The following is a 26051-nucleotide window of genomic DNA, read 5'->3' as shown; positions in this document are numbered from 1 at the left end:
CATTGGCTCATTCAAACTTTTCCAACAATGCTCTGAGATGGACACTATTATTGTCTCCATTTTATGAGGAAAATTGATGTTTCTTGAGGTTTAGTAATCTCTCCAGGGACACAGAGCTAGTAAATGGTAGAGCTGGGTTTGAAACTCAGGTAAGTCTGATTCCAAAGCCAATAATTTTAAGCATGACATTCAAGTACTCCCCACTCCCAACCCTAGCACAGTTGGCCCCATTTTAGAGAGCAGGAAATGAAGACTCAAGCAACCTGAATGTTTCAGGGCTGCACTTCGAGCCTGCCTCGTCTGATTTCAGGTGCAGAGTTCTTTCTACTTCCTGAGGCAGCTTCCATCACGGTGAGCTGTTACAACTGCTAAAGTGTGTCACTGACATCCCATACACACCACTCAGGTTGATAAATAAACAAAGAATGAAGACTGGTAGTAAAAATTCAGAGGGGTTTCTATTTAAAGCATAAGAAGCAAAAGAGCTGCCTGCCTAGTCAGATGGTGTGGGTGCAGACTCTGATCTGAGAAGCCAGGGTTTAGAGACACAGAGAGGGAAAGAAGCAAGTCATACCCAGTGGGCATGCAGCCCAGGCACTTCGGCCACTGACACGGAGCCAGCCTGAGTCCTGGTGATTGATCCTGCAGTCAACGCCCTTCTCTCAGCAGCTGCACGTTCCCACAAAGGAAGGCTGCACATGGAGAAGTCTTTGTCAAGGCCTCTAATGAGAGGATTGAGTTTCACATCACAGCTACCCCTAAACAGGTACACTCTGCTTCTTTCATCTTCCTGATGGCTCCCACGGGAAAGAAAAGAAAGAGAAAGGAAGCTATACCAAGAAACAGGTCACAAGCTGGTTTGGCTAGGTTTTGGACCTTCCCTGCCCCACCACTTCCAGATCTGCAGCTTTGAAATTCTTTCATTTTCACACACCCTGTGTGGCCACTGGACAACAACGGGAAAAGCTTGCCTAAGTAATTTTTCATAATCCATTTACCATGACTCTCTGGAAAATTAATGCCTTTGCACATGCTATTGCCTCTGTTTGGAGGATTCTCCCCAGACCCAAAACTCTTCTTCCTATGGCTAACTTGCCCTTCTTCTTCAAGATCCAGCTCAGGCAATGTCTCCTCCAGAAAGCCTTCCTTGGTGCTCCATGCTTGGCTCACCAGGCTGGCCTCTGTTCCTCTTTTCTCCTGTTGAAGCACTTCTGCCACAGTCCATGCTGACTCATCTGTCTCCCGTCCACACTGTAAGCTCCTGGAGGGCTAGCACAGTATCTAGCAAGTAGCACGAATGTAATAAGTATTTATGAATAAATGACTCATGAATGATAAATGAATCGGTGGGATAATATTTGTTTAACTATTTAAAGAACTTCTTTCAAAACACTCTATTTTTCTGAGATAGCCTTTATTTTTTTCAGATTATAAAGGCAATAATGCTGATTATAGCAAATTTACATATAAAAAATCCACAAAAAAGAAAATAAAAACTATCTGTAATTGCACCCACTCAAAGAAAACCACTTTTAACATTTGTATGTAATTTTCTATGTGTACACAAAATTGGAATCCTATTGTCATACCTAATTTTCTCAAGGATCATAACGATAACTTCTGAAGGTAGATAGAGGAGACATTTTTACTGCAATTTAAGTGATGAGAAAACTGGAACCCAAAGATACACATCTAATCAATGGCAGAACTAGGACTGGAACCCATGAATTTTGACATAGTCCCAGGCTCCTGCTGTTCTCATGAAGCCTCCTAATTAGGTGGTAGTCTTCTTGCAAGAAGAAATTCTGCATCAATCCAGCACATGGGACATGGGTTTGTAATTATATATTCTTCCTCAGGAAAGAGATAGATTTAAGCTGATCCTATGTCTATATCATGGCCGTGTAGTGCATAAGGGGCACTGTCTCACATTTCAAAGGGAAACAAGGATGGAGCACCTAGGATCTCAACCCTGTGATTGGCCAGCCAATGGAGCTAGGCAGGCACCATAAAGAGTCAGAGTTTCTTTCCAAGAGCAAAATGACATTTGAACAGTGGTGTCTTGCCTGAGAGCACATTGCTATGGAAACCACAGCCATGGGTTCAATCCCATCATAGATTAGTGAGTTGCACTTCAGTCCATGACCACTGACTGTATTCAAGAACAATGTACACAGCAGGTGTTCAATAAGTGTGCACTGGGCTGAATTGAATGTTTACTATTATTCACCAGAGACAGTGGGCAAAAGAGAATGCTGATAGCAAATATAAATGTCCCCACCACTAAGCCAAGTATAGAAAGAATAATTGAATGTGCACTAGTTTTCTATTTTATTCTAAATAGAGGACTAAATTGTAATCCCCAAATGCAAACACACACAGATTGTTAGCTGTTTAGATAAGGAAACCATATCTTATTTAGCTGCATGTCCCCAGAATACCTAGCACAGAGAGAGACACATTTGAAGTGTCAGTGTTTTTTGAATTGAATTATATTTGCTAGGCTGGCGTGGGAGTCAAGAAGATGTTGACTAGTAATTCACCATTCCTTTCCCTGAAAGCTCTGTAAATCAAGCTCTTAAAAAAAGAAGCAAGCTAAATTCCAAAACCATCTCTTAGGAGAAATGCCCATGGCTGGTGGGGTCTGGACTATGTCCACTGAATGTGCAGGTCTCTTCTGCACAAACATTGCTTACTCCCAGGGGAGCCCATGACTGGCTGACTGACTATGGAGCCTCACACGTTCCATCTTTCCCAATGGCAGGGGGGTCAGAGGAAAGGGGTGGGAGTCGAGTGATGAAGCACTGCTGAACTAAATGTTCTCCTCTTCCCAGGAGAAGGAAAATATCACAGCAGGAGGACTGTTGGCACTTTTCTAGAGGAACAACAATAAAGCACATGGGATATAGTTGAAAATGATCTTTCTGAAGACAAGTTTGTTTTTTAAAGGGCCACTCTCATATTCTCTCTTACCTTCGATTGGAATGATACTATTGGAATGGGCTTGTCAGAGCTGGGTTGGAATCCTACAAACTGGGATCAAAGTTGACTGGATGGGTGGTGAGGTAATATGAGATACAGTTGAGGAGCCATTAGGCCAAGAGCCTCACTTTTTCTGAATTTATCCTAGAGCAATAACAAAAACAAACAGTATTTGCTAATAAGAACCTTTCCTGAAATGTAATGAGCTGGGTTTGAAGGAATTGGAATAGAAAATACTGATTTTTCTGGGAGGCAACCAAAACACAACTCACTAATCCCCTAAGCTCTTAACAAACTCTCTTGAAGATTTAATCATAATGTAAAATCCACAAGTTTTTATTGGCAGTGTACGGTTATCAACTGCACAGCTCTCTGAAGTGGCAACCAATACAATTCCCAGGTCTGTCTCCATTACACATTCCAGAGGCCTGCTGGCAAGGGCTGTCAGGTTGGTGCCCTGGTCCAGCCTAGTAAATTCTTTCCAGGGGAGACTTAGGGCACACTCTTCCAGCTGCCAAATTCTCTGCTTATAAGGTGCAGAATTTATTAGTGCAAAGAAAGATAAAAAGAAAGCCTGCTACCTTTTTAAGTGCTTTTACGTACAGTTTCTTTATTAGAGTTTGGTGTTTCCAGAAATACAGCTGCCCAGCTCATCTGAGCCTTTGTGCTAAATCAATGGGACTTATTTTAGCTTCCTATGAACTTCTGTGAGCTCTGCTGCCACCACGTATCAACCGAGGTCTCTTGTGCCATGCTTTCAAAAGAAGTCACCCACAGCAACTCTCATTTGGGGAGAACAAAGCCATAAGGACCTGTGTCTTTAACCTACATATGGCCAGCAAAGGTACACAGAGAGTTGATGTGGAATACAGGTTTGTCCAACTCTGGAAATCAAGCCTGTCTAGTCACCCAAAGACCACCTTTTCCTAGCTGAGGTTTTCTTCTCTCCAGTTCCTTAAGGTGCCCGTTTCCATCTCCAGACCTTAGTCTGAGGCAAATACTGGTCTCAGACCACAGGACAGTCATCAAAGAGAATACTGCATGAAATAGTGTGGCACAGCAAAGAGAAAATAGGATTAGAACTGAAAAACTCTGAGAGTTCCAGCTGTCACTGCTTGAATGACCTTGGATAAGTCACTTAATAACTTCATACAACCCTAGTTTTTCTTCAGCAAAATAAGTATAAATAGTCCTACTTATCTCACCAGACTCCCTTTAGAGCAATTATGACAAAGCACAATTATCTGGTTTATATGTTTATTTTCCATTTCTCAGGGTGCGTCATTAGATTATAGGCTCCAAGAACTCAGGGACCCTGTCTTTTTGGGTCCTCACAGGGGCCCATTGCCAGGGATAGTGATCAGCACATAGCACATGATCAAGAGGGGTGAATGGGATTGGAAGGAGTGAGGGAAGGAATTAAGGAAAGAAGGAAAAAAGGAAGGAAGGGAGGACAGAGGGAAGGGAGCACAAAATGTTTGAAGTACTATTGAGGTACTGTGTATGAAAGTGGTCTGTAACTTATTAAGCGTTATCCACGTCATTGCAACAGTTATAACTATCTGATGCATTAATTATAGCGGGGTGACCTTTTAAAAATGTAAGTTAGATCATGTCACTTGCCTGCATAAAACCCTTCATTGGTTTCTCATCCCACATACAATAAAAGTCAAACTCCTTTTAGCTTACAAAGCGCTACATGATCTGACCCCTGACGGCCTCGTGTCCAGCCAGACTCCCCTTTCCTGGCCAGGTCCCCATCACTCCAGTGTTCTAGTGTTTCCTCCAACGTGCCAAGTCTATTCCTGCTTTGGAGTCTTTGTGCTAGCCCCTTCCCCTGCATGAAAGCTCTTCTGCAAAATCCCCACAGCTGGCTCCTTCTTGTCATCGCGCTCTTGACCTAAATGTCACCTTCTCAGAAGCCTTCCTTCTATGCACACTCTAAAGGAGCCCTCACTGACTCCGTTACAGCACTCTATTATTTATTTATTCGTTTATCTAGTACTAGTCTCTTCCCCACTGCCTGATGGTTAATGAGTACTTTTGTGTGACATTATATTTAAGGCTTACATTTCATAGATACTTTTCTAATTATAATTTTGTTTTATCTCCACAAGTTTATAAGCTCAAAACAAACAACCAAATAAAAATCCCTGTGGTTCCAAACTGAAAACTCCCTCTTCACTGTACACCAGCTCCACACACACTTTGAGAGAGGTCTTCTGGCCCTGTGAATAAAAGCAACTGGGCCAGTTTTAAATTTGTGACTTAATTGGACTTATGTACACGTAATCAGTGATGGCAACAATAACTCAGTACTCTAACCTGGAGGGATTCTTTTGAGACATAGAAATGGTGCCGTTGAGTGCCAAGCTGTTCTCTGTCCTGAGCTTGGAGGCCTCCTGGCTCAGGGCTGGGGGTGGGGGTGAGAGGATGGGGGAGGAAATAGGCAGAGGCAGGACTCAGTGGTTCCATCTGGGTTTGTTTACTATGGACCCCAGGGCAGCAGTAATTCTGTAGGAAGAGCACTGGATCAGGGCACTGGGACAGGTCTGAGGGCTGCCCTATGTACCCACTTTCCCCCACCCCACGCTATCAGTCCCTCTGTTACATGAGGTGGAACTGACCATCTTGAAGGGGAATCCCAGCTCTGACATTCTAGGAGTTAATGAGAGGAGTCTGACCCTTTTATCTTAAAAAGTCTATGAAAAGGATAACTCACGTAATATTTCTGATAAGCGCAACTTTTCTGGACTAAGTGGGATTACTTTGATGGGTCAATAAAGTCACTGGACAAACCCAGATGGAACCACTGAGTCCTGAGAATTTGCCATTCTTCTTTAGCCTTTGCCTTCCTTTGCTTGCTGAGAAAAGTTGGTGCTCTGGGCAAATCCCCTTGTCAGACAGGGATCAACATCTAACTGTAAGTGCACTTTAGCCACTCCCCAAGAGATGGGTTCCTACTATATCTGATCTTGGCCAACAGTCTCCCATCTGCTTTCAACATGTTGCATCTGACGTTAACTAACCTCTCCTACTGGCATTAAAAGAAAACAATCTGGAAAAATTCACTCTCAAGCAGAGTTCAAACAGGCCACAAATAGATGTGGAATCTCAATTGCAGAAGGTTTGTTAAAATAGTAGTAATAAATAAATATATAAATGTATATATATGTATACGCATACATGTATATGTGCATATGTAGGGGTGTGTGCGTGTGTGTGTGTGTGTGTATGTGTAGTGAAACCAAAAATCTGTGAAGTGGGTCAAGAAAACAAAGAAAAGAAAGCTTCTGTCCAATTTATCAAATTAACTGATAACAGAAGAAGGATAAAAATTCTCCCAGTGTGGAACAAGGCATGATCAAAAGAACTGACTGACATGCAAAAGGAGTTGGGAATCTTATTTCACACTTACTGGTAATGGGTTGAAATTCTGGTCCACAAGGTGATTGTATCCATGGTCAAAAAATGAGTGCCGTATCACGACATCAATGCCCTGATTGGCCAGCATTCCTAGAGTGTTCAACCATCTAAAAAGCAGGGGGAAAAGCTACATCAATACATTTTTTAAATGGCATAGAACAAGCTCTACAGAGATCGGCTAAGGTACACACATACACACCAACCCCCTCATCCCTACTTTAAAGGAGATTATTTTAAGCTTTGAATACACAGCTGGAAGAGATTTTAGAGATGATCAAATCCAACCTCTTCATTTTATAGGAAAAGAAGCAGAGGTCTAGGGGAGTAAAATGAGTTGCCCGTGGTCATAAAATAGCTTGTTGCTAATGACTTATCTCTTAAAATGAACACTCTAGCCACATGTAAGCCTAATTATCACCCCCTCTGGCCACAGGACACGCAATCACAGGAGCACATACACTGTACTTTCCATCATTCAAACTCCCCTGCTTGCACCTATCACTGTACGTGTACCTTCCACGTGACTCTAACTCACATACTCCTATACCCTAAGCAAGAGTGGTCAGTCATTTGCATCCCTCCTATATTACTGTCAGCAGTTGATACAATAATAATTTTCCTTGACATTATAACTGACTATATCAGGATTCAAGTATGCTACCATCACACACATCACAATGGAGGACCTGCATTGCTCACACACTTATTGCATACCCCACTAGGCCAAACATCCACTTTCCAGGGCATGCTATCCCTCAAAAATTACTGCCCTCTTAGTTCTTCCAACATCCACTGCTAACTCTGCCTTCATTATTTACACTTTCAATTCATTCATTCATTCATTCACGCATGCATGAATTCATTTACTTTTCTCTCTTTTTATTCCTACTTCTGAAATTTAGGGAAACTTCTAATTGTAATAATATATATGTAAGAAATGTGACTGAGAGCTTCTGTCTTCTGAGTATAAAAGATAAGGCATTTCACAGTCTTTCCTAAGCATATGTCTGGCTTTATCTGTCACCTCTTCTCTCACCCAAAATTCCAACCCTCAGCCTCTAAGCCACATAAAGCTACTTTGGGCTGCACGAATACACCGTGTTTTCACATACCTACCTGAATCTTCACACGTGTTTTAACTCCTGCTTAGAATTCCCTTCCTCTCTTTTTCTAACCGACATCATTTGGCAAATTTCTTCCCATCTGTTAATCTCCAAGTCAAGTATCATCTCCTTCTAAACTCTGCTGCCAACAGAGGTAACTTTCTCCTCTGTACTTCCCCAGAACTCTTGTTCACACCCTCTGCCAGCCCACTAAATGAGAATTACTTATTTCTCCAATGTTCCCTGAGTTGGTTATGAGCTCATCGAGAACGACACAATATTTTAGCTTTGTACCCAAAACACCCATCATAGTTCCTAGCTCACGATAGGGGCTCAAAACTGTTTGTTAGACTGAAACTGATCTGGATAAAATTAGATTCTAGGAACTTTGAGAATCACCATTCAGCTTGCTAGGGATAAATTACGCACAGTTGTGATTTGCCAAATCTGAAACCATATGGAGCTCCAAGCCAGTGACTTGTAGAATTAAGTTTTTTCTTACCAGGATAAAGAGCATTGTTAATTTTTATATTATGAATGAATATTATTAATATTTTCAAATCTTTCTCATATTCACAATTATATTTTATTCTCATAAAAACTAATAGAGTTACAAAAACAAAACAAACCAAAGCAAAACACAAAAATGAAAGTTTTAAATCAAAAAGAAAATCTGACAATAATATAATAGAACCTTGTTTGTTGTTGTTGTTCAGATTGGGACAGTGCGACCCAGGGAATTTGAAATTACTTTTGGAATATCACCTGGCTAAGCTGCTTGTTTTTATCATTTGCGTTAATTTAGCAACCTGTGAAATCAGGATAACAGTTAGCTTTTCCTTTAGCCATTGAGACACAAGATTAAATGTCCTGGAGAAGAACTACAACATGAATTCTGGGCTGATGCCTCCTAAACCAGTGCTCTTCCCACTGAAATAGAACAAATACAACAAGGTCTATATCTAACAAGTATTTATCTACAAAAACAAGTATGTCTTATTGACTCTTCTATTCCTAGGCTTGTTGAATCAACGAAGAAACAAAATGATGAGTAAATACATAATCACATAAATGTGAGTCCCTACACCTAGCAGTATCTGGATATCAACACAAGACCATATTTTGGTATTTTTATATGTGAAAAGCTCCCATTTGTTCATTCATTCATTATTCATTCAACAACATTAATTAATCAACTGTAAATGCCAGGCCTTGTTCTCAGCATCGAGGATAGATACAAAAATGCTTGTGAGACCAGGTAAGTCACTTGTAAAACAGTGGGTATGTAAATACCTGTTTATACACATTTATACAAATGGTATCAAATTCCTACTTTTGACCTCTACAGAGCCTAACACAGTGAACCCCAAAGAATATATACTCAACAAATAAATGTTAATTAGTAAATCTGGGGTTTTTTTGCTAGTATATAGGGAGGTTTTTGAAGGAATTCTAAGGTGAGAGGAAAGACTATGCATCCTCCTCTCCAAACTGACATCCTAGATGAGCAATCAGGGTCTGGAGCATTCAAAACTGACTATGGCCAGAACCTCTGCTTCCCTAGGGCTTTTCAGAGGGGAATGGTTAGTACTGAAATTATCTTCATCTTCTAACAATAATAGTAAGTCCTCTGAGAGGGGGAAATAAACGGTGTTCCAAGTCTCCCTTTATGCTCAAGTAGAGAAAAGTGGCAAGATGACTGGAATATCCCACCAAGGATGTTACTGCAGCCATAATTTTCCATTCCACAAAAATTTATTGAATACCTACTATGTGGCAGCACTGGTAGGTGCTGGAGACACAGTGGTATGCCAAGGGTGGATCTGCAGTGCATTAAAGAATCTCAAAGCCCTAATTAGGAAAAATACCCTTGAATACTTGGCAGCAAAGAATTCTGATTTGTCTGTGTATGTGTCGTAAGCTCATAGTTATGCCATATGTTGGAACAAAAAGCTGAAAAATGCCTTCTTTCTAATTCCTTTCTAGGCTTCTGGAGCTTCTTAGGATGCTTTACTTTTTTTTTTTCCAGGAAGCAATTTATGCCCCTTGGAAAACTGGACTCAAAGGGCACATTACTGGGTGCTGCCAGTGAAGTTGAGAGCAAATGGGTGATAAAGAGGTAAGACAGAAGACCAGAAGCAGAATGAGTTAGTTTTCATTTGATCTGTGTCAACCAAGCATTGGATATCTGAACTACAACCAAAATCTAAACAACTATGTTAATTTGTGTTCCCACAGTGACTCCAGAGACCTATGGATATTTGCCTGATGCTCATGAAAAGGCAGGTCTCTCTCTAGCTCCCTCTGTGAAGGTCTGTGGTATTTTTCATTTCATTTCACTTCATTCCCCAAAGGGAAGAATGCTCATGAAAACACTCAGTACAACTGAGCTGCTTGCTGGGCCCTGCAGCAGAGTCCTTGTGTGATGGCTGAGCAAAAGCCATTCCTCTGCTGATTCCAAGGGGCCCCTGGCAGTACTGACTGCCACTGGCTTCTCACCTTTGCCCCAGAGCTCACAGTAAGGAGTGTGTTTTTGAAAGAGGACTCTCAGCAACACTGTATCAAATGCTGATTCACTTCATTTCACCCATTTGGCCCATGCTCATTGAGCAACTGCTCTGTGCCACTCCTTGTTAGGTGCTGAGGACACAGGGAGGGAAGACCCAAGGTATTGTCATATATTACATTGACTCATTATCTTCATCTGCATTTGCCAGGATTCCATCTGTAAAGACAATCTACTTGCCTGGCTTGATTTGTTCTTCACAAATATATTGAAGAGGCAGCCTTAGGTAGGGGAACTACATCTGTATAATTAGGAACAGCTGTTACAAGTGAGACACATAGCAGAGGGCAGAGCCGCAGTACCTAGGAGGACCTTACTCAGCCAAAAAGCCAGGGCCACAGGACTAGACTGGACCAGGAACAGGTAACTTGGTTAGTCCATGGTCCTGAGAGGTTTGTCCCTGTCACCTGCCACTGGCAGGCCAGTTACAGGCCCTTATGCTTCTGGCTTAAGTCACTCTCCAGAAGACTGCAGTAGCCTCAATCCGTTTTCCCATCTCTTGCCTCTCCAAACTCTTGTGCATACCATTCCCAAAGCCAACATGTTTTTTTTTTTTTTCCTGGAGGAAGGTTAGCCTTGAGCTAACATCCGCTGCCAATCCTCTTTTTGCTGAGGAAGATTGGCCCTGAGCTAACATCCATGACCATCTTCCTCTATTTTATATGTGGGACGCCTGCCACAGAGTGGCTTGATGAGCGGTGTTAGGTCCATGCCCGGGATCCGACCCCGCCAGCTCTGGGCCACCAAAGCAGAGGGCGCGAACTTAACCACTACACCACCAGGCTGGCCCCTAAAAGCCAACATTTTAAAAGACAGGTCAGATGGTGTCTCTCTCCCTCTCCAAAATCATCAATGGCTTGCCACTGAGGCTAGAACAAGGCCTCATTTCCTCTGGCTCGTTTTTCAGGCCTTCCATTATTTGGTGATAAACCCCCTCCCTAGTTTCAGCTCTTACCACATCCATGCAGATGCCAAGGCTCTTGTCATACCAATCGTTTCTCCCACCCTGTGCCTTTGCCCATGATGTTCCTCCAGACCAGAATGCTCCCCTCTACCATCACCACTATAGAAATTAGAGTAATCTTTCTATGTCCCACTCAAATACTGCTTCCTCCATGAAGCCCTTCCTGAGTCTCCCAGTCAGAGAAACCCTTGATTCCTTTGCATATCTACCACTTCCCTTTTGTGGACAGACCATGTGAAGCAGAAAGAGAGATGGTCTAATGTAGTGGCAAAGAGGCTGGACTCTGGAGCAGATTACCTGGGCTTGAGTCCAAGCTCTCACATCTCCTCACTGGGTTGTTATAAAATAATAGTATCTACCCCACTGGTTGTTAAATTATTAAACATATATAGAACACTTCAGAAAGTACTTGGCACATGGTAAGCACCATATAGTTAAAATTATTATTATTAAAGCACTTATCTCCTACAGCTTGACTTATCTCCTATCTCCATTCCTCCAATCACAAGTCTCGGGGGGCTAAAACCTTGTCTTCCTCTTATCTATCTCCCAGGACTCTGGTGAAAATTAGATGAGAAAAATGCATGTTTTCTGCACTATGCTTTGCACTGTAGACATTAAATAAAAGTCTTACCACTATCATGATTACTACCGCTACTACTACTACTACCGCTACTGCTGCTGCTGCTGCTGCTGCTGCTGCTGTTACTACTATTTGCTCTGATGCCTGTGCCGGACATCATAGTATCTAGAGTAGTCACTAATCACTGTCTGTGGAATGGTTAAACACATTCACAGAGAATGGATGAAGAACTTTCAACGGGAAATGAGTTGTGCCCCCTCCAGCAAGCAGAATAAGGAGCAGTGCCACAGTTCGCTGTCCTTCTTCCCTCAAATCCCCGGGAGTGAAACTACAAGTCTTACTCACAGGAATCCTGCAGCATAGGAATCTGATAGATTGTTCGTGCCTCCAGCTGAGGTGGTCACCACGCCTTCAAGCCAAATCTTCTTTCCTGGGGTGTATGTATTAACCACCTGTCACAAAATAAAAGCAGAAGGGGATAATGAGATTTTTAAAAGCTGTTCCCAAATGAGAAAGACACACATTCCCTTAAGGAAGTTCCCAATCTTCTGCTCACAGATGGTCATGATCTGTGCTTTTTCCATGATGATTCACCCAGTATAGTGAGCTGGTACACACACAAAAGCATTAACATTGATGTAGTCCATTTGGGAAGTAATAACAAGGAGTAGGAATGAGGAATTGGGAGACCCAATTAGGGAATAAGGGAAAACCAGTACAAGGATGTATTTTCAAGTTGACAACCACTGCCAACAACTTGTACTCAATCCCACAGGGCAAGAGCCTTATGAACTGCATCTCAGAAATGTCCCCCAGGGGATACAAGGGGAAGCATTTATCTCTTGGCTCCTATCCTCCAAAGGTAAAGAGTAGCATTGTGACTGCTAACCTCCCCCAACCCAGTACACCATTTCAATGTGCAGGCATGAGTGTTGAGCAGGTTTCCTGAGCTCCACACCTCTGCCTTAGAGAAGTCCCAGAGCAGGAAATGAGAGGCAAGCTCCCACTGCATAACTCTAACACCAAGCTGGTTGCAGCCAGTGTACCTACCTAGCTCTGGTGTCTGTAGAGATGGAAAGTATAGGAGGTAGGACTGAGAGGATGCTGGCTATGCATAAAAGGGGTTGGATAAAGACAATAATGTATTTAGGTCCTATAGCCCACCAATTCCTCTCCTAGACATACAGACCAAAGGAATTCTTCCTCAGGCCTCTAAGGAGACGAGAATGAGGATGTCACTAGGTCACTGTTTGAGACAGGTTTCCATTGCTAGAGGATTGGAAAAGTAAAATGTGGTGGACACATATCATAAAAACTTATGCAGTAGTTAGAGCAATAGATTCAACGTAAATCCGGCAACATGAATGGGCTTTAAAGATTTAGTGGTGAGTTTAAGAAAAAATAGCAACAGAATGAGATTTCTGTCACTATATTATGTATGTAATTACTCATTCACACCCAATCACACTAAATAGTACATAGACATACATACTCTTAAGGACACATATTCAATACATAAGGAATGCATGTATAAGAGGGAGGTGAACGTGAGTGGGGTTTAGAGATCAAGATGAAAATTTAAACAAAAGCAGGGCTTTGCATGAACTGATGATAACAGTTTGCTGTAGTTGAAGAGTATGATTTTAATTTAATTCTCTGCACCTCAGGTCCAAAAAAAGAAAAAAAAGTATATGTAGATGCAGCATAAATGCCAAAACTCTCCTTTTCACAAGCCCATAGGCAGACATCAGCAAATAATCATATTCCTCTTTTCATCTCTCCCTAGGTATGTCTCCCTGCCCTCTCTCCTCATCTACTACAGAATTTGTATTATTTGAGACCTATTTTAAAATCAGAGTTGTCAAAGTGCTTGATCCTTTCAGGAATAAAGTTGTAAAATTATTTCACAAATTTGAGATGGAAGTAAGGATTGTGATCAAGAATGGAAGAAAGACCCTGAGAATTAATAGTGGAGGTCAAATTGGAATGTTGTTAAAGATTAAATAAGAATTCCCCCCGTACCCGGAAAGAGAAGAGTCAATTGGGGGCACTACCAGATAGTCCTCTCCTGCTTCTAGACACTGCTCAGAGTGCCCAACCCAAGGGAAGCTGGAAATAGTAAAAATAAGAAAGCAAGAAAAATGCCTTAAATGATCACAAGATAGAGCCATACGGTGCAATTAAAGAACTAGATTGATAATTCCCCTTAAAACTCAGGGCTAGAAAAACATCTGTGCTCTTGATAAACTTTGTGCTTCCTTTATGACTAACTAGAGCTGAGTAAGATATTTGTGTTTCTCTCTTTTGCCTTTTGCTTTCAGGTTATTCAGAGTTTAATTTTTGCTCAAAGACAGATATTGAAATGAGGCAGTTAGAGAAAGGGGGTTTAGTTAAAACAAAACAGAACATAAAGGTAAATATCACAATGTGATGAACCTTGAAATCATTAAGCTAAGTGAAAGAAGCCAGACATAAAAGGCCACATATTGTAAGATCCATTTATATGAAATGCCCAGAATAGGCAAGTCCATAGAGATAGAAAGTAGATAGTGGTTTCCTCAGGTTGGAGAAGGGCAGGGAAACAGGGAAGGTGGAGGATGGGAGTGATTACAAATAGGTATGGAGTTTCTTTGGGTGGTGATGAACATGTTCTAAAATCAGATAGTGGTGATGGTTTCACAATTCTGTGAATATCCTACAAACTATTGAATTGCACACTTTTAAAGGGTGAATTTAATGGTATGTGAATTTTATCTCAATAAAGCTCTGTGTGTGTGTGTGTGTGTGTGTGTGTGTGTGTGTATCATGAGCAAAAGAAGAGGTAGAGTCTAACAGGCAGATAACTAATGTGGAAAGAGGAATGTGCCCTGGAAATTTTGGGTTCTACCATGCACTAGTTGGGAGACTTGTGGCTCATTATTATCTTGGACTTCAATTTCTGCATCCACATGTAAAGCCATGAATGTGGAATAGATAAAATCCATCCCTTTGAAATACAAAATGGATTAATATTTTGTAATACTAATGCAGGTCCCTTTGGCCCCTATCACTCAAAGGTCAAGACCATCTCCTATTATGTAAGTTAAAATTACATAAACAAGAAATCTGGGAGACAGAAAAAAAAGTCAAATACAGCTTAGCACTGGTCATCTCAGAAACAACAACAATCTGGAGGAAAACAGTGAGAGTGGTAGAAAAAGCCACAGAAGTGAATGAAGTTACTTAAGAAGACTATATAAAAATGAGACTAGAAAAGGGCTACGGGTTCCATCCCCAAACATTAAGGCATTGTCAAATGCATTTATTCATTCACTCAACAAATATTTATTGAGAACCTGCTACACGCCAAGCAGATTCTAGGGCCAGGAATATAGCAGTGAATGAAACAGAACAAGGCTCTGGTCTCATTGGCTTACATTTTAGTCAAGGAGAGGAGATTAACAAGAAAGAAGTAAACAAATAAAAGAAATTTAGAAATAATAAGAGATAGGAAGAAAATGAAACAGAGTAATCTGAGAGAAAATGACTTGGCAGGAGGGGAGGGTGGATACTTTAGATAGTGGTCAGGTCACCCCTCCAAAAGGTGGTATCTGAGCTGAGACCTGAGTGAAGAGGGAACCAACCCCTTAATGGATTTGCAGGATCAGCACAGAAAAAGGAGCTGAGATGGAAACAAGACTATTGTTTGTAGAACCAAGAGAAGATCATCTGGAGTGCAGTGAGTAAGTATATATATACTTTATATACATTATATATATATATATATGTGTGTGTGTATACATACATATATATATAATGAAAACTGTAAAGTGGATGGACGCATTAAAGTTCTGTTATTTCTATGACCTCTCTGAGCTTCAATTTCTTCATCAATGAGATGGAATATTATGTGACAGGGTTGTGCTAAGGATCCTGACTACTAGACAAAGAATAAATAACATTAGGCCAATCACAGGAAGATCCTGAGAGCCAGTGGGAAGTGGCATAGATGCAGCAGATGAAGGTTCATGCGGGTCCCTCTAAGGTGATGCATGAATTCAGAGCAACTAATGCCAAATACACTTACAAGTTGTTGGTGGGATTCTGAACTATCATTTATGATCCAGCAAAGAAGTCCAGGAGTCTATGGACTAATTCCTAGAAACCCTATTTAAGGATAGGGATCTTGTATTATTTACTTTTGTGTTTACTTCCTAGCAGAGAGCCTGGAACAGGGTAAGTGCTTACTCGGAATTTGGTGCTCTAGTCACACAAAGAAGTCAACATGATTCCAAACCTGCCGATGCACAAGCCCACAGAAACTGCCACTCTTTAAAGAAGTTATATGACCTAAGAAAGGGCAACTAAACTGGTCAAAGAATTGGAAGCAATACCTTGATTGCAAAAACAACCTTAGAGAAAAATAAAAGCATAGCACGAAAACCTACAATCGTGTGAAAGATCTAGATAAGAGCAACACACATTTGCTAAAGCTCAGGATATCAGGCCTGGGGTCTGCCTCAGAAATTCTGAAAGTCAGAAATTTCAGAGAAGGAAAGGGAACTACTGCTTTGTTCGCCAGGTAATTTATATATGAAATCCAGTAACGCCAAAAGCAGTAAAGGGAAATCACCATCCAATGTGATCTGCATACCAGAAGGATTTTATGAAGCATGGAGATCATTATAGTGTTCTTTTTTTTTTCCTTGAAGATTGGCACCTGAGCTAACAACTGTTGCCAATCTTCTTTTTTTTTTCTCTGCTTTTTCTCCCCAAATCCCCCCAGTATGTAGTTGCATATTCTAGTCGTGGATCCTTCTAGTTGTGGGATGTGGGACTCTGCCACAGCATGGCTTGATGAGCCATGCCATGTCTGCGCCCAGCATCTGAACCAGCAAAACCCTGGGCCGCTGAAGCGGAGCACTTGAACTTAACCACTTGGCCACGGGGCCGGCCCTATAATGTTCTTGATATTGAAGATAAGAAGACAATCATGTGTTTCTACCACTTATCCTATAAGGACATTGGTCATAAATACTTAGTTGGAAGGTGGCATGCCCAGACTGGAGTGGCAATTTGTATGAGATGGTTATATTTCAGAAGGAATTCAAAGTCTAGATCCTTTAAGTGAAGACTTGATTCCAGAAATGGTTGGGTTTATAAAATACTGTGTACGCAGGACTCTGCAAAGACATAGACACTGTGTAAATAAAAGTTCATCTGAATTCTTTTCTGACTTGCAGAGAGATGTGGAAGAAAACAATCTAAAAATTGTATTATTGGTGAGGTAGTATTCAGTAGTGGTTAGGGGCATGGACTCTGCACACACATTGGCTGTGTTTGAATCCTGATTCTATCCTTTACTCACTGTGTGACCTCTCTGAGCCTTAATTTTCTCGGCTCTAAAATTATAATAATATCTATCTCAGAGCATTTAGTGATACTTACATTCCTAATATTTGTAAAGCTCTTGGAAAAGTTTCTGGTGTGTGGTAATCTCTTAAAGTGTAAACCAAAATGTTACTTAGACCACTCTCCTTGTCCAAAGCACATGAAATTGTGTTTGTATCAATCTAACGTTAGAGTTGGCTGCTTTTCATTTGGACACAACCCTTGTGGTGGCAGGTAAGAGCCCAGATGTATGCTAAGTAGCAGAGAAAGGCACATTTAGGATTCAAAATGCATGTGGATAATTCATATTAACATAATTAGCATTTAGAGTAGTTCATTTATCCACTCTCAGCACAGGAACAATTCTTGTCTTTTTCTAAAGAAGCCACGTGAACAACACACACAGTGAGATAGAATTCTGATACAAAACCTAAACCAGTTATATGAAATGTTCTGTGGGAGAGAGATTCCCAGAAAGTATTAATGGTAAAGGTTCTGGGAGTAGTTTGTACAAATCAACAACAATTTTCTGAGCATTTGCTGTTAGGTACATGGTGAGAGGCTTGATGAATTGTGTGTCTACCACGAGCAGAGAAGACCATCATGGTGATGTGTGGCAAAGGTACTAAGGCTGGGTGCTGGTTGGGACTGGGGAGGAAATCAGTATGAGCAGAAGAGAGAAAAAAATCAGGAAAAGCAGATGGAACCAGCTGCAAAATTTCCTTAGAAAGTGAAACTCTAAGCAACTGAGGGCTGTAGTTCAACACTGTGGTTTTCTGAGTAAATATGATTCTCCCTGTGCTGGAAGAGAGAAAACTGGAGGACTGGAAAGAACACGGGTACAGTTCCTGGTGAGGAATGACGTGCCAGTGAAGGTTATTTTAAGGAACACATTGTCTGGGGAGGGAGAAGTACAAATGCTGAGATTACTGAAGTGACGGCACAGGCAGCTGAGCGGTTGGCTCCCTTTCAGCAGTTCTTTTGTCCCACATAGACTTTAGCCCTTGGGCCCATGTGGATAAGGGAGCTTTGAGGTACCCACTGAACAGCTCAGCAAGTGGCCAGTGGCTGCTCAGAATCCTTGGGCCTAGTGGGGGCAGGGTGGTGTAAAGGGAAACCCTTCAGCTCCTTTCCTTCACATTTTGGGGGTTGAGGATCAGGACTGTTACATGTGGCTTCGTTGAGAGAGAAGGGGTGAAAGACGAGAAAGTTTAAGAAAAACTGCACTGATTTTTTTTTTTTAGTTTTAGTTTCCTTACCACTTTAAATTTTTTTAAAAAAGGAAAAATAGTAAAATAAGCATTTCATGTGGCACATTTTCAAACCTGGGCTTTTTTTTTCCTGTTTCTCCAAAACTGTGATCTAAGTCTTTAAAAAAGACTCTTGAGAGCCTGGTTTCAGCCACTGGCTGTGTAAGAGAGGGTAGCCTTGTAGCAGCAGACATGTTGTTTATGGTTATCCAAACCCAACACCTTCCTTAATGAGAAAGGAAGCAATAAAACAGGAATAGCGGACAGGCCAGCTGGGCTAATCAGTCCTGGCAGGAGGCCCACCCTCCAAAAGAAGCTGGAGTCCATTAATTCCAGCATCTCATCTACTTGGAAATCAACCTTCCCCAGGACCTCAGGAAGAGCAGTAGCTCTTCAAGTAATAAGAACTGGTCCCCTGTATCGTTGGTTAGAAGGAGCTGAACAGCTTTAGCAAGCCTCTTTAACCTACCTATGCACAGAGCTCTTCCTGGGGATGCCCCTACCTCTTTGTTCCCTATCATATTTACAAGAGGTCTTGATCACAGTTCAGTAATGTTCCGATTTTTCTTTAATCCTTCTTGTGTGTTTTTGACTCTAAGCTACTTACTGTGTTAGAAGAGGGGATCATTCCATTCTGCTCTCTTCTTTCTCACTGCCCCTTCCTGAGTTCTGGGTCTTATTTTTCCCTTGTTCTTCCTGCCAAGGGCATCCTCCTCTAGGCCATCCTCCACACTGCTGCCATCTGTTAACTTGACAAGTCCCTCCCCAGCTTCAGAACCTTCGATGGTTCCCCATTACCAGCAGCAGGACTCAATGGTGTGCTCACAGAGGTCTGTGTGATTAGCTGGCAGATGTGCTACAAGCAACTTGTTTCTGATAATACTGAAAGCAGTGATCTAGGGAATAATTTACTTAAAAATAGAAAGAGTGGATTCAAAGTTATCACAATAATTTTCTTTTCATTCACTAGAATAATGAACTGTTTCCTTAACCTGGAAAAAAAAAGCTAAGGAGCCAGTAAACTACACACAACCCTTTGTCTAGTTTACCTATTTGTCTATAGGCGTATGTTAGACATGGTGGAATGGTGGTAAGACCCACTGACCCATAGGATATGATGCCAGTTGCTTTATGGAACTTGGGATCTAAGACCCTTCATAACCACCCCTTAGCTATCTCTTCTCCCCTCGTTCCCCACAAGACCTATGGTTCACCACACAGAATGGACTCACCATTTTTCAACTACGTGATCTTCTTTTAGGTTTTTACCAAACCCTTCTCCCCTACTCACTCCTCACCCGCATTGTCTGACTTTTTTTCCGGGGCTTATTTCAAATGTCACTTCTGTGAAACTTTCCTCACACTTCCAGAAAATTAATTCTTCTCTCCGCTGGGCCCCAAAGTTCTTTGACCCCATCTGTGACCTTGATCCTATTATACTGAGTTGTAATTTTCTTTTCTTTTCTTTTCTTTTTGAAGAAGATTAGCCCTGAGCTAACATCTACTGCCACTCCTCCTCTTTTTGCTGAGGAAGACTGGCCCTGAGTTAACATCCATGCCCATCTTCCTCTACTTTATATGTGGGACACCTATCACAGCATGGCTTGCCAAGTGGTGTCATGTCCACACCCAGGATCTGAACTGGTGAACCCCGGGCTGCTGAAGTTGAACACGCACACTTAACTGCTGAGCCACCAGGCCGACCCCATGAGTTGTAATTTTCTGTTTGCCTATCTGTTTTCCCTCCTATACTATAGGTAGCTTGAGAAAGCCACATTTTTCTTTCCTTTTTGCATGCCCTATAGAATGCTTGAAAGTTACTTTGCTTATTAAATATCTGTTAAATAACGAGATAATGAAATAGTTTCCTTGTTAATAAATGAGAGAGAGAATATCTTACTGATGAAAAGGCCAAGTTTCAGAGACGGTAACTAATAACCTCAGAGCCACAAGTGCAAACACCAAATTCTCACAGTTCCAGTTCAGGGCTTCCCCACTTTCTAACTGAATTTTCCTATTTGAGGAGACCTAGAAGCTTCTGGTTGACTAAACTGCCTCCATATTCAATATATCCTTCTTGGTTAGACAAGCCAGGCTATTCTGAGCTCAGCCATTCCAATATCTCGTCATGTTCTTCCTGATTTATTTCTTCTGTCTAATGTACTTCCTGTCAGTTTCATTAATTTTTTTTTTCTGTATAATTTCTTTTTATCATCTCCCTGTTCCAGAGTGCCATATTTGCCCATTTTCTTTTGGTATCAGATCAATTTTTAATTTGTGGCTTTTGTTTCTGTGTCATTTTTAGGATTTAAAACTGCATTCTCTGCTCTTGTTATCTCAAACCACAGAAAAGCAATTGAATGTAATTGCAATAAAACATAAAATTAAAATAAGGACATACACAAAAAAGATAAAGTCATTGGGGAGGCAAGGAAATTATGAGCATATGTAAGAAAATAAGGAAGAGAGTTTCACAGAGTCCCAAAGCAATGACTATGTTCAAGGATAAATGCTGGTGGAGGGAGAGATTGGACAGCAGCTACTTGCACATAAATCCCTCCTCCCCTCTTCCCCACTTCTTTTCTGTGACTAACCAACCCCTCAGGCTTACTGGACGACGGTCTACCCACTGACAAGTCATAGGTTCCACCAGCCTCAGAGGTAATTTTCTCTTGTTCAGGACAAACCTTATAATCCCCCCACTTCCATGTGGAAACATTGGAAGGTCACCCCAAGTTGCCTCTTCCTCCTGAAGAAGTTTTTGCCCCAAATGGCAACTTGTTCCCAAGGCCATTCCTCTAAGTGTCCACGAGCAGCACATACCTTCACATAGTCATTGCTTTGCATATGAAGGCCTCACTATACATTCACCAAAAGCCTGTGCACATGAAACATATGAAGGGAGTCCACTGAATGAATGCAAATCACTCCCTGAAAAGCCTTGTTCTCTCTCAGTATCTAATATTGTGATGATATTAGATATTACCAAATATTGTGGTACCCAACTTTCATTCAACCTGCACTTCTAGGATACCCACCCTAGATCATATCAACTGATTAGGGGTCAATTTGATGTTCTTTCACCACGGACATTCAGTATTCTTAAGCCTTCCTAATCCTGGGTGGTTAGGAATATAAATGTTACATGGGTTATAAAATAAATGATTAACAAGTATGGGAGATGCAGAACAGTGTATTGGATAAGAGTGTGGGCTCTGGAGTTAGGTGGGCCTGGGTTTGAATTCTAATTTTACTACTTAGCAAGTGTGATCTTGAGTAAATTACAAGTTTCTTCAATGGGTTAGTAATATATGATGTACTCAATAAGTGGTATTTGTAACCTAAAAGGTAACACAATTACTATATTTCTGTAAGTTAATGATGTATTTTTCACATTTTAATGGTTTTGAAATCAGAATGTTTTTCATAATCAACATAAAAAGAAACCTACCAGCTGTTTGCTCCCTTCTCCCAGCTGTTATTAAACTGATGGTGCATTTTATAATTATTTGTATTTAAGAACCAAGGAAATACAGTTCAGGGAATGACAATGACTGACACTTTGGGGCTCTTTTGTGGTAAATATACCTTTCCAGTTAGATTCCCCTATTTATCATTGGTGTCTTGGATAGGAAGGAGAAGAGCCAAAGTTTCCCTTGGGTCATAATCTCTCATTTGCAGATGCACCGCCAAGTGGAGTCACAGAGGATAATTTACTGGGAACCACATGAAGCTTAAAATTCTAGCTCCCCACTTTCACAGGCTTCTACTAATGTCCTGAGAAGGGCCTCATAAGGTGAGATATATTTCTAAAATGTAAAAATTTGTTTTGTTTTGTTTTTCTTAAAGAGCCTCCATTGTATAAGCTTCAGGCCCATAAAACTCAGAATCACTCATGGATGTCACCCAAGGTACGAGTGTGACATAGTTTGTATTTAGGATTCTCTGCATCTCTTGAGTACTTCTTTGGCCTGTGTTTCTCTTCCACTCCATCAAAACCTGCTCTTGGAAAGGACCTTCTATTTGATATCAACACCTTAGTGTGAATTTAAACCAATGTAGTTTACCTCTTCTCAGGTTGTTTACATTTTGCATACTCCTCCTAATGTAGAATGAAAGGTTATGTTTGTCAAATGAAAAATCTGGCATTAGCAAACAGACTGAAATGTTATTTTGAGCCACAAAGAGACCTTTCTTTCACCTCTAAACACATACCCAGAGATACTCTTCCTACTATACCCACATGTAAGCATAGCCCCTTTATGGCTGTCTAAATCAATTTCTGTCTACTCAATACTATGCTACAAAGTTAGTAGCAGTTTGGGTTCTTCTGCACATGAACAGCAGCGCCAGCAGGTCTAAATGTGAACGAAAAAAAGACGTTACTTTACTTCTTTCATACTTCTTCCACTATCACTCTGCTCATTCACTCTCGCCTCACTGCCTGCCTCCTTCCACTTGGAAGGTGTTTATTGAGCAACTGCCAAGTGATAGGCATTATTGTTTTTGGTGAAACTATTGTTCGTACCCTGGTAATATGTTCTCATTTTCCAGTTTTTTCATTCAAGAAGGTTAACATTATCATTGTCCTCGTTCCTTTAGTTGTGCTTTTCATTATTATATGATCCTTAAGAACAACTGTTATTGAGCTAAGATGCACACCCAGGTGTTTCTGACTAATGACCTCAGCAATGGCTGACCCAGGCTTAGCACCACTAGGGGATGGATGAACAGCCACCATGGAGAGATGTACAGATCACTGTGGTCATTTTAAGTGATAATACTTGAAAATATAGGGGCACAATTTCATATCATAACATCAGATATATTTTGTACCCACCATGTGAAAGGAAAAAGTCAATCTTACAAAAAAGAGAAGAAAGAATAACTATTATTTTTTTTTACCCCCTTCTCTTCTGATATTCCAAGAGACTCAAATAAGCGGGTAAATCAGAAGGTTGGTTGAGAACAAAAGTTTCTTGTTTGATCTATTAATTACATCAAAGGATTAAATATCCTTCTGCCTTACCTACTTCCATGGCCCTGCAACTAAGATATAGTGGAAGAAGTTACATAATGTCACTGCACTTATTTTGACCTCAGAACAGTTACTCTTTACTAAATACCATTAGCACTTATAAGCAATGATGATAACAAAAGAATGATCATGGTCATATTATGAACCATATAATCTATTCCCTCCACAATACACACGAAACTACCAGTAGTGTTCTGATCACACTCTAAGAAAAACTGTATAAATTAGCAGGTTTCTTTCCTTTAGGTGTTAGCCTAAATGTCAGTTCCTCTGGGAAGACTTCCCTGATTTCCCTTCCTTTACACACTAAAGTAGATACTTTCCACTATGAGCTCCCGTAGCACTCTATATGTCCCCTCTTATAGGAGTCATCGCATCTTATTATCATTGCTTGCTTTGTTAACTATTTTCCAACTGGACCATAAGGCCTATGAGGATAACCACCACGTCAGACTTGCTCACCATTTTATCACCAGGGGTCTTGAAAATACTAAGAATGTTATAAACAGTTGAAGAAACTGTTGAAGGGAAGAAACGGAGGGAAGAAAAAGGAGCGGAGGGATGAAGAAACTTTTCAAATATTAGGGAAGACAATTGTCCAATTTATTTAGTATTCAAATTGCAATCATATCGACAGTACTTTTGGACAGTACTTTTGGAGCTGGGATTTCACCAGCTCTTTCCTGTACTTACTGATTTGCTGAAAATAATACCAGAAAGTTATTTCCTCCTCTGATTCCTCTAGGAGATGAAGACACAAATCATAGAGTCTGAGTGACTTAAGCCAGAGTGGTTTTTCTTGGTTTTTATGTCATTGTTTTGGAGTGAGCCCAGCTATCCATACTATACCATCAGTACTGTATCCTAAACATCTATCATTTTCCCATCTTACTCTTGCCTGCATTGGTAGACTTTCAACCTTTCCCTTGACTCATCCCCCAAAATACAGAGGATTACCCTCATTCTAATGGAAGGGAGAGAGTGTGTGGATCATCCAAAGGAGGAGGTTGTCCAAACATTGTCTGTTTGGCGTTCAATGCATCATGTAGATTTTCATATAACTAGAATTCACCTATTGCTCAAGAATTCTTCTATAAGTGGCATTCTAAATTTGGAAACCACATCTGTTTTGAACAATTGAATCATTGCCTTTCAGGTGCCAAAAATATCACCTATCATATTCTCCAGGGTTCAAACAAACAGGAAGGAGGAAAAGAGCAAAGAACAACTTGAGGAGAAAGGTAATATGAAGCTTCTCCAGTCACATAAATTATTATTAAAAATAACTATAATAAATTGAAACAAGTAATAGTAGCAATAAAAGCTAGCATTCAATAGCAATTAATAAAACAAGGCCTCACATGACCTTCCTAATCTCACTACGAGGGAAGGAGGCTAGTATTCTTAGCATCCTCATTTTATAGATGAAGAAACAAAATCAGAGAAATTAAGTCAATGGCCCAAAGTCACACAGCTAAGCCTGGGCTCCAACCCAAGCCATCAGACTTCAAATCCTGTATTCTATCCCTTATTCAAATAGCCTGACCACTGATTTATCTAACCACTCCCAAATGAATCCATTTTGGTAGGAAATCTGCCCTTTACCCCTCATTGTGGGCCTAAGGAGGGTCAGTAGGATTTCCTTGAACATCCCATAATAAAGAAGAAACAAAGATTCCATTTCTAGCTTTTGTATGAGGATTCCAGGTATATATTCTTATTAAAATCTTAATTGGCCTATCTCCAAACTGGTTTTGAGGGTTTGCAGGAAAGAAGTTTGGTCACTCTGCCGCAGTTTGTACCTTAGACTCTAATTCCCCACACCCCCTCTTCCTCCCACAGGGGACTTCAGAAACAGCCAAAGCAACTTTTCAAATGGCAAAGCATGGTGACCCTTCTCCGGTTTCCCAGCCCTCATCTCCCCAGGGCAGACCAGGAACTAGTACCTCCTGGGCTGTGGTGAGACACTCTCATCCTGGAGCCCCTAAGAAGTGAGTCCAGGCTGTTGAGCCAATGGAAAGTCTATCTCATGAATCAAATCTCAGGGAATCTGTGATCCAGCAACACCTCCGGCTGATATCCACTTAAGGCAATAATCTGGCAAGAGCTTTCTAAAAGAGAGTTGGAAAAAGAAAACTACTTAGGGAAATGACTGAAGGGCTACTAAATGATACAAGGAGGATGGAACTGTGGCAGATAGTATTTTCCAAAAATGACTGCCAAGATATTTTTGGTCCTATACATTCTTCCAGAATCTTGCCACTCCGCCATTGAGAGGAATTTATTTCCTCTCCTCTCAAATCTCCAGTGGTCTTGGTGACTGTTTGGATGAATAGACCATTGTTGAAGTGACGCCCTGGGACCTCTGAGGGTAGGTTAGAAAAGGTGTACAGTTTCCACCTGCCTCTCTCTTGGGCGTCTGGCTTCAGAACCTTAGGGGGAAGCCCAGGCTATATGAAGAACATACGTAGGTATTCCAGTTATCAGTCCCACAGCTGACAGCTGCCATCAGCTTTCAGACATGTGAGTGAACAAGCCTTCTGATAATTCCAGTTGCCAGCCTTTAAGTCACCCCGGCCTTGGAGTTTTCTAGCTGACACTTCAGACATCATGAAGCAAAGGCAAACCATCTCCGCAGTGCCCTACAGGGATTCCTGACCCACAGACTCCACAGGCATAATGAATGGTTGTTTTACGCCAGTAAGTTTTGGGGCAATTTGCTGCACAGTAAGATATAATCAGAACAAGAACCTAGCCCTTAGGGGACCC

At 41.1% G+C, this 26051-nt stretch overlaps 1 protein-coding gene across 3 annotated transcripts in view; it reads right to left on the bottom strand.

The window, feature by feature from the left end:
• The window catches only part of HPSE2 (heparanase 2 (inactive)), a 607109-nt gene that overhangs the window by 130409 nt on the left and 450649 nt on the right, over positions 1 to 26051 (bottom strand). For all 3 annotated transcript variants that reach the window (XR_011421956.1, XM_023641185.2, XM_023641195.2), the window contains exons 8-9: positions 11970 to 12076; positions 6401 to 6515 (exon numbers count right to left, since the gene is read on the bottom strand). Coding sequence is in view for 2 of the 3 variants with exons in the window: in XM_023641185.2 (XP_023496953.1) it covers positions 6401 to 6515; positions 11970 to 12076 (222 nt within the window). In the remaining variant the exon portion in view is untranslated. The remainder of the gene's footprint in view (positions 1 to 6400; positions 6516 to 11969; positions 12077 to 26051) is intronic.

The sequence above is a fragment of the Equus caballus genome, chromosome 1 (assembly GCF_041296265.1).
Source record: "Equus caballus isolate H_3958 breed thoroughbred chromosome 1, TB-T2T, whole genome shotgun sequence".
Taxonomy (NCBI): Eukaryota; Metazoa; Chordata; class Mammalia; order Perissodactyla; family Equidae; genus Equus; species Equus caballus.
The sequence above is the reverse complement of the archived record's forward strand: the minus strand, read 5'-3'. Positions and strand labels throughout refer to the sequence as shown.